Source organism: Herpailurus yagouaroundi, unplaced genomic scaffold, assembly GCF_014898765.1.
Source record: "Herpailurus yagouaroundi ecotype Mexico unplaced genomic scaffold, PumYag 530, whole genome shotgun sequence".
Lineage (NCBI taxonomy): Eukaryota > Metazoa > Chordata > Mammalia > Carnivora > Felidae > Herpailurus > Herpailurus yagouaroundi.
Window position 1 is genome coordinate 8,029,931 of NW_024412747.1, and position 9,902 is coordinate 8,039,832.

Genomic DNA, 9,902 nt, shown 5'->3' on the forward strand with positions numbered 1-9,902 from the left:
GCGCAGGCGCGCTGTCTGCGCTCGGCCCCTGCGCAGGCGCAGTCTGAAACTCAGACCCGGGCGCAGGCGTACTCGTCTCCCTTCCGTCCTGCTTCCTCAGCCCTGGAGCTCCGCGGGACTTGGGTGGGTCTCGACCGCGGCGGCACCCGCGGAGGCGGTAGTGACAGCGACTGCGTGAGACTCGGGGGGAAATGGCGATGGCGATGTCGGACAGTGGGGCGAGCCGTCTGCGGCGGCAGCTGGAATCGGGGGGTTTTGAGGCCCGGCTGTACGTGAAGCAGCTCTCGCAGCAGTCGGACGGGGACCGGGACCTGCAGGAGCACCGGCAGCGCATCCAGGCGCTGGCGGAGGAGACGGCGCAGAACCTGAAGCGCAACGTCTACCAGAACTACCGGCAGTTCATAGAGACTGCCCGCGAGATCTCCTACCTGGAGAGCGAGATGTATCAGCTTAGCCATCTGCTGACGGAGCAGAAGAGCAGCCTGGAGAGCATCCCGCTTACCCTGCTCCCGGCTGCCGCCGCCGCCGCCGGGGCCGCCGCGGCCTCTGGAGGAGAGGAAGGAGGAGGTGGCGCGGGGGGCCGAGACCACCTGCGGGGCCAGGCTGGCTTTTTTCCCACACCCGGGGGCGCCTCCCGCGACGGTGCGGGTCCGGGCGAGGAAGGGAAGCAGCGCACTCTTACCACTCTGCTTGAGAAGGTGGAAGGTTGCAGGCACCTGCTGGAGACGCCGGGGCAGTACCTGGTGTACAACGGGGATTTGGTGGAATACGAGGCGGACCACATGGCCCAACTGCAGCGGGTGCATGGCTTTCTCATGAACGACTGTTTGCTGGTGGCCACCTGGCTGCCTCAGAGGCGTGGGATGTATCGCTACAACGCCCTCTATCCCCTGGATGGTTTGGCCGTGGTCAATGTCAAGGACAACCCGCCCATGAAAGACATGTTCAAGCTGCTAATGTTTCCCGAGAGCCGTATTTTTCAGGCGGAAAATGCTAAAATCAAACGAGAGTGGCTGGAAGTGCTGGAGGAAACCAAGAGGGCCCTCAGTGAAAAAAGACGCAGGGAACAGGAGGAGGCAGCGGCCCCACGAGGACCACCGCAGGTGCCTTCCAAGGCCAGTAACCCATTTGAGGACGAAGAAGACGACGAACCAGCTGTTCCTGAGGTAGAAGAAGAGAAGGTGGACCTCTCAATGGAGTGGATCCAGGAGTTGCCTGAAGACCTGGATGTCTGTATCGCCCAGAGAGACTTTGAAGGGGCCGTTGACCTGCTGGACAAATTGAACCATTACCTGGAAGATAAGCCCAGCCCACCGCCTGTTAAAGAACTAAGGGCCAAAGTGGATGAGCGCGTCCGACAGCTCACGGAAGTGCTAGTTTTTGAACTCTCCCCAGATCGTTCCCTGAGAGGTGGTCCCAAGGCTACTCGAAGGGCAGTTTCTCAACTAATCCGGCTTGGCCAGTGCACAAAGGCTTGTGAGCTGTTTTTGAGAAACAGGGCAGCAGCTGTGCATACCGCAATCCGCCAGCTTCGCATCGAGGGTGCCACTTTACTCTACATCCATAAGCTATGCCACGTCTTCTTTACGAGCCTCCTTGAGACTGCAAGGGAATTTGAGACGGATTTTGCAGGCACTGACAGTGGCTGCTACTCTGCCTTTGTGGTCTGGGCGAGATCAGCCATGGGCATGTTTGTGGATGCTTTTAGCAAGCAGGTGTTTGACAGTAAGGAGAGCCTCTCTACAGCGGCTGAGTGTGTCAAAGTGGCCAAGGAGCACTGTCAGCAACTGGGTGACATCGGACTGGACCTCACCTTCATCATCCATGCCCTTCTGGTGAAAGACATCCAAGGGGCCTTGCACAGTTACAAAGAAATTATCATCGAAGCCACTAAACATCGCAACTCTGAGGAGATGTGGAGGAGGATGAACTTGATGACTCCAGAGGCCCTGGGCAAGCTCAAAGAGGAGATGAAGAGTTGTGGGGTGAGGAACTTTGAGCAGTACACCGGGGATGACTGCTGGGTGAACCTGAGCTACACGGTGGTTGCTTTTACCAAACAGACCATGGGCTTCTTGGAAGAGGCACTGAAGCTGTATTTCCCCGAGCTGCACATGGTACTTTTGGAGAGCCTGGTGGAGATCATTTTGGTCGCTGTGCAGCATGTGGATTATAGCCTTCGGTGTGAGCAGGATCCAGAGAAAAAGGCCTTTATCAGACAGAATGCATCCTTTCTATATGAGACCGTCCTCCCCGTGGTGGAGAAAAGGTTTGAGGAAGGTGTGGGGAAACCTGCCAAGCAACTCCAGGACCTGAGGAACGCATCTAGACTCATTCGTGTGAACCCCGAAAGTACAACATCAGTGGTCTGATGCTCGCGTCGTGGGTATATGTATACGTATATGTTGCTCATATATTATTTATATTTATATATTAAGTTGCATTAGCATATTCTTTATAGTCTCAAACACAGCTTAAAAATAAAAGATGCCCTCTCAAACAGAAATGCAGAATCAAAAGGAAAAAGAAAAGAAAGTTCCAATTAAGCCCCAATGACAAAACATTGGAATTGTTAAAATACATGCTTTCCTTTTAAGTTATGCTAAGAATATGTTGTCATACTGCAGCATTTCAGTGTATCCTTTGAGTCAAAACACACTTCCTTACAGTATATTTTATGCAGCACAGAGAAATCATATCTAAAATACGTACGGTTTAAGTATGTTGTGAAGTTTCCCCGTTGACTAAAATGTTAGGTTTCTTAAAGAGTACAGTTCCATACAAAACACCCTGGGTCATATACTTCCCCACCTTAAAATGTGATTGAACAACTTTGGGAAAAGAAAGGAATTGAGAAGATTGGTTTTAGGGTACATTTTGGTCAAAAGAATTCCTTCTTAAAAGTGGCTAGTTTGTGGACTAGTACTTGGAACCTTCTAGAATACAAGGGGGAGCTTTCATAAAAACAGTTCAGCAAACATTTCCAGCGTCATTTGAATGGCTGATTATTTTGAGCTGCTAATTAGCAGCTTTATGATACTTGATTTGGGAGCATTTACTTGAATCTTAAGGACTATGGTAAAAAACATTTTCAACATGCTCCTGAACTGTGTGAATTTCCAGCTGGAGCTTTTGTCTTTATCATATTAAAAAAATAAAAATGATTAAAGAAGCAGGACAGACTGAGGAACCTGGCAACCGCCAGTGATTTTTAGCTGCCTCCCCCGATTTTTTCCGTGTAAATTATATAGTGGCTCAGACTTCATGCAAATGGGAGAAAAGTATACATGGAAATATTTATGTAGATTTCAGGTCTGGGTGGATGGGAAAAGAGAAAAAATCATATGCACACCCTATAGTGTTCTCAAGTATGACTGCTTTGAGCAGAGATCTGCTTTTGGGTTTTTTTGTAACAAAGTAGAGAACAAAAAAGTGAGACAGTGTGCCCAAAGCAAAGGGAGGAAACGAACTTTTGGTGACTCCTACTGCATGTTTCATGTTTTATATTTTCCTTTATTCTTAAAAGTGAATATAATGCTTACTTCAGATTGTTTAGTGAAACAAAAATAGCTCAAGATATTTGAGCTTCTCAAGGTTTCTGAACTACTGTTTCTACTGTACCTTGAGCATATCTCTCATCCGTGGAGAGAAATTGTGCTCAGGTTCATTTTTCCACTAGCTTTCAGTTGTGATTCTTGTCCAAAAGTGCCATTTCTGATGCCACGGACTTCAAAAGGTCATATCTTTTTCCTGAATTAAAATACTGATATTAAGACTGGAAATTAGGTAAAACTTAAAATTGCTTTCAAGAGTGGCTTAGGGTTGCGAAGCTCCTTGATGTCATTACTCATTGGCAGAGGAGCCCTTTTATTTATTTTTAGCGATGCCTTTTAAGGGTGGAAAATTATCAGAGTTACAGATTTTCTTTGATTAATTTTTCACATACAGTTAGGATTTTCTAGATAACAAAAAAACAACTATAAATTGTCTTTTTTAAGATCACTGGAAACATGAATTTGATAAAAACTTTTACGATTACTTTGTGCAACTTACGGTTTCTAAAATTATATTGTGTGAAACACATAGCGTGTAAATATTTGATGTTGGGTCCAGGAAATGATACTTTGGAAGTCAAAACTTAAGGCATGAAGTTGTAAAAACTTAAATGTATATATTCAGATAATTCAAATGGTTGCGTCTTCATAGAACCGTTTGCTTTTTAAAACTGGAAGTACAGAATTTTCTTCTGGTAAAATCTGTGTGTTCCTTGATCAGAGTTATAGTTGTTGGTGATTCAATTACCGTGGGAAGTTGATCAAAGACCACCACCAGTGTTACAGTGTACCTTTGTGCCAAGACAGAGCCATTACATTGCATTCCCCAAAGTGGAATCAGAGCTCTTCTCTAATTCTTGTTTCCTTAGATTCCCAAGTGCTAAAAATGGAATGAAATTGTCCAAAAATATATAGTACATACTGTAAAATACCACCGAAGAGTTGATTGCCTTTGCTTGTTTGCCTCAAACAGAACACTGTCGCTCGAGCTTGGAATCACAGACTTGATTGAATTCATTACTGTTGCAAAAAAGACACCCTGTGGTATTAAGTCTCTCTTTGATTAAAGCCTCATTTAATTTAAAGTGCTGAACACTCACTTTTCTTTAAAATACTACCTATAGTTAAATTATCGGCACTTGTATTTTGCAACTTGCTTACCTGGGATTGGGAATTTGGGGCTTGACATGTAGGATAAAATCAGTACATGTACATCTTGCTTATTGATATGCTGTGATATGAGGGAATCTGAAATGTTTTATCAAAATAAAGCTTAAAATTTTTCTTACGCTGGATAAAATTGGTATTACAATGTTATATCTCTCTTCTTTAATTAGGATTCAGTATTCTTACATCCTTGTTACTGAAATACTGTTTTATGAGCCCAGGTTTTGTTTTTTTGGTTTTTGAGGGGTTTTTTTGGTTTATTTTTGTATATGGGGATGATAGGTAGGAAGCTGTTAGCTAATTTAAATAAGTGTTCTGCTTACTATCCAAATTGTGATCAAATCAGATCTGTTTTTGGGGGACTCTCTTGAATGGGAAATTTCAGACACACAAAGTGTGAATTGGCTCTAAAAAGTGGATTTGATGCCATTTGCACATCCCTAAATGAAGGAAATGTAATGTCGGCCATGTGACCCAGGACCTAGGAACATAAATGACAAGGGTCTGTTTTTTTGATACATATAGATCCTGAGGGAGCTTTCACATATGATTGATTTAAAAAGTAAAAGTATTTGTTGAATGCCGTGCCTCACATGGACTATAACGTGGGGTGGGGAGGACAAAATAAATTTGAGCATGCTTTCTCTGAAATGCTTGACTTGGAAAAAATAGAGAATAAAAAATTGGAAAATAGGTTGGAAAGTAAATGAAATACACAACAGTGTGATGCAAATTACATCAATTAAATAATTGAGTGCAGACAGCATTGCAAAAAACCCCAAAACCCTGTGTGTTGTCATTTTCGTGCTCAGTAATTTCGTGGGAATACTGAGAAGGAAGAGGGCAGCATTATTTTGAGAAGTTTGGAGAGTCCTCATGGATTTGTTGGCCTTTGAGCTGGCCCTTGAAGGATGGACAAGATTTAAATGCACAAAGGAAAAGGAAGAGCAAAGGTGAGCAGGGACACAAACGGGAGTACCTGAGGCACAGGCTAGGATGGGCTGCAGGGACACACGGAAGATGTTTCAAATATTGGAGGCAAGAAAGGTGGGGTCATTAATTCGTGCTTATTAAGAAAGCTTGAGCCCACGCAGAAAGGTGTGAGGTAAAAAGGGTCATTGCACCCAAGCCCGGTGACCCAGTGACCCACTCACCAGAGGTGGCCACTCTTAGAAGAGTTTCTCGTACATTTTTTTCCCTCAGAAATTGGACTGGGGACACCTGGATGGCTCAGTCCATTGAGCATCCGACTTTGGCTCAGGTCATGATCTCACAGTTCATTGAGTTCGAGCCCCACATAGGGCTCCTAGAAATAAATACTAAAAAAAAAAAAAAAAAAAAAAAAAAAAAGAAAGAAAAAAGAAATTAGATCGTACTATACATTACTGTTCCGTATCTTGCTTTTACTCACCAATTCAGTATTTTTAAGACTCTTACGTGAATACCTGTAGCTACACCGACTGGGTTTTGGGTTTTTTTTTTCCCGTGATTTAAACAGTATTCAGTCACATTGGATGGATTTATCATGATTTTGCATTTTCCAATTACAATACTTTGTTGGCTTCAGGTTTTTATGTTACAAAAACTCCTGAAAAAAGTTCCCTGTACGTATATCTTTGCTTACATGCGTGAATATGTCTATAGGATGCATTTCTAGAAATTGCTCTACCAAACTCTACCTTAAATTTAGGCAAACATTGCCAAATTGCTCATTAGGCAAGTTGAACCATTTTACCTCGTCCCAACTATGTACAGTACCTGTCCACATTTATTCATCCAGTTTTAAATAATCAGATTATTCTTATTAGTAATAAAATTTATTTTTACTAATCCTATCTGTGAAAAACTAGTACCTAGTTTCGTTTGTAATTTTTATGAGTGAGGTGAGCAATTTCGTATTTTTGTAATCTACCCGTTTATGTTCTTTGCCATTCTTAGATTATCTTTGTGTTACCATTTTGCCGGATTCTATTGAATACTTGGGAATTTCATGAGTACGAAATGCTGTCGGTTTTTCCTACTGTCATTTATTTATCTACTTACGTAGAATAGTAAATTAAAAAAATTTTTTTAATGTTTATTTATTTTTGAGAAGGAGCACAGGTGGAGAGGGGCAGAGAGAGAGAAACCAAAGCAGGCTCTGTGCTGTCAGCGCAAAGCCTGATGTGGGACTCGAACCCTCCAACCATGAGATCGCGACCCGAGCCAAAGCCAGATGCTCAACCAACTGAGCTGCCCAGGCACCTTTGTAGTATAGTAAATTTTAATTGAACCCAGGTATACCTGGGGTTTTTTTCTTCTCTGTTTTCCATCAGGCTTAGAAAGCCCTTATCACTCAGACTCTTACCCTACCCAGATTCTAAAAATGTCATGTTTTTGTTCATTTTAATATTTGATTTTTTTCCCATTTATAGTTCATTTTAAAGAATGATGTAAGAATCCCATGTTCCCACAATAAACACGTTGTTTTCACAGTTTTGAATTGTCCTTTTTCCTCACTGACTAGAAGTGCCATTTTAATAATACATTACATTTTGGGGTGCCTGGGTGGCTCAGTCTGTTGGGCACCTGATTTCGGCTCAGGTCATGATCTTGTGGCTCGTGGGTTCCAGCCCACATCAGGCTCCGTGCAGACAGCAATGAGCCTGCTTCAGATCCTCTGTCCTCCTCCCTCTCTGTTCTCCCCTGATCGCTCTGTCTCCCTCTCAAAAATAAATAAATGTTAAAAATGTTAAAAATAAACATTAAAAAAAATAATATATTTTTAATTACAGATATTGCAACCAGTGCCTTAATTAGGTTATGAGTTTTAATAGTTTCCCAGTTGTTTCTTTGGAGTTTTCAAGTATATAATCACATCACCTGCAAATAAAGATCATTTTGCCTCGTTTCAATTTTTACACATCTTACGTAGTTTTCTTAGTATCTGTATTAAGTTGAACATCCAGAACTATGTTACATCACTCTCTTTTTGCTTGATATTCCTACCTAAGAATTAGGAATTATACTGGATGTGTATCTGGTAGGAGCGTTTTTCCTATTTGTCCATTGAAGCCTGACATTGGCTTTTGGTCATTATGTTAAGGAAGTGATTCCCTATTCGTGTTAACAGTTAACAGTTGTTTTAATTTTTTTTTAGGTCCGGAATGGATTCTGAAATACCAAATGAATCTTAGCGTCCGCTGAGCTCATCGTGATTTTTCTTCTACGTCATATTAATTGGATAAGTTTTTAAAATCGATTTCCTAACACTGAACCACACTTACACCCTGTGAATTAATTCTATTTGGTTGCAATATATAATTGTTTTAATATACTGCCTGATTCTAATGAAGACTTCATTCACATTTTTGTATCGGTATCCATTAGCAATATCGGTCTATGATGGTGTGTGTGTGCTTTGTCATGCTTATGTCATTCATGAGGTGCGCGGGGGCCTGATAATAATGATAATGAAATGATAAGACACATTCTCATTTCTTTCAGTCCCCAAACAGAATGAAAAATCAGACAGTGTGACACAGCTGGCTTGTAGCCCCTCAAATCAGAATTAGCCACTCTAAGCTTATAGGACAGTTAGAGCTCTTACAAAAAGAGATAAGGAGGCATTCCATTGACCCTCCTCTCCATTCCATTTTACTCTTTAACAGAGTTGTACGGGACATGCAAGATATATGTATGTTAAATATATTCCCATTATGTTGAGAAACACATGTATGTTTTAATCTCACACCACACATACAGAATATTTGCATTTCATTTTTTCTCATTGGCTTCCCTAGAGCCGTGTTGGGCATAACATAGACACTTGATAAATGCTGATTAATGAATATTATTGACTGGATGATTCGAATAACTAATGACAGTTCTCGGTTATGAAGGTCCTAGTTTGCACCGGGCCCTTTCCAGGCGTTATCTCATTTGACCCTCACAGTAACTCTGGAAGATAGCAATTGTTCTAGTCCTTGTCCAGCTAAGGAAAGAGACAGAGAGGTTGCTGTTTGGCCAAAGCATCTCCCCACTGAACATGAGAGGCAGTGCTCAAGGCCAGGTCTGTTCAATGCCAAAGCAACATTCTCTACACTCCACCTTTAACCCTACCACTACTAATACACAGAATTCTTTCAAATTGGTGTTTCTTTGTACATTTTCTGAAGATGAAATTTTCTTGACATGTGGCTCCATCAATAAGAATCAGAATATTTAGGGCACCGGGGTGGCTCAGTTAGTAGTTAAGCGTCTGATCCTTGATTTTGGCTCAAGTCATGATCTCACAGTTCATGAGATCAAGTCCCACGTCAGGCTCTGCACTGACAGCACAGAGCCTGCTTGGGATTCTCCCCCGCTCACACGTGCTCTCTCTCTGTCTCTCTATATATATCAAAATAAATAAACAAACATTTTAAAAAAGAGAATCAAAATATTTGACATGTAAAAAATTCAAGTATGATAAACAGCATGCAAACCTTCCTTTGGAGAACCATTTATCGATGATTACAGCACCTTTAACAGATTATTTTATCTAATCTTCACATCAGTCTCTGAAGGCATTAAGGTTTTGTGAAGTTAAGTAATTTGCAAGTAATTCAGCCTGTAAAGAGTTCCCATAAGTAACCTAGATGGGTTTTGAACTCAGACAGACTTTCTTCTAGGGCTGGCTTCTGAGCCAGTAGGCTAGATTATTGGATTATGTCTGATGGTTGACATCTCACTAGTATAGATCAGTCTTTATTTCAAAGCTCTATCCATTTACAGTTGTAAGTATTCTGTTAAAGTTAATGGTGTTTTGACAGAGGATATCATAATTTATAATTTCCTTAAAGTGGCAGATTTGAGTTAATGAGATAGATAAAACCAGATTATTTGCATTAGCACCAATTTGGGTTTTTTTAAAGGTATTTTATTTCTTTGTTTATTAAGTAATCTCTATGCCCAATGTGGGACTCAAACTCATGACCCCAAGATCGAGTCACATGCTCCACCAACTGAGCCAGCCAGGCGCCCCATTAACACTGACGTGTACGTTACTGAATTCTTTGTGATTGGCAAAATTAAACAGTCTCAAACTTGAAGAAATTTCACTGGGCATGAAGATACATATCACTTAGCTGTTTAGATGAACCTTCTAAACAGGTGAGTAGGTGTAATTTAAGTAGGAAAGTTGCAGGACAAGAGCTTATG

At 41.7% G+C, this 9,902-nt stretch overlaps 1 protein-coding gene across 1 annotated transcript; it reads left to right on the forward strand.

The window, feature by feature from the left end:
• Positions 1–61: 61 nt before the first annotated feature.
• Positions 62–4,854, forward strand: EXOC8 (exocyst complex component 8). The gene has a single exon (XM_040464852.1). It carries the CDS (start codon positions 192–194, stop codon positions 2,370–2,372), a length of 2,181 nt encoding a protein of 726 aa, XP_040320786.1. The 5' UTR covers positions 62–191; the 3' UTR covers positions 2,373–4,854.
• Positions 4,855–9,902: the final 5,048 nt, after the last annotated feature.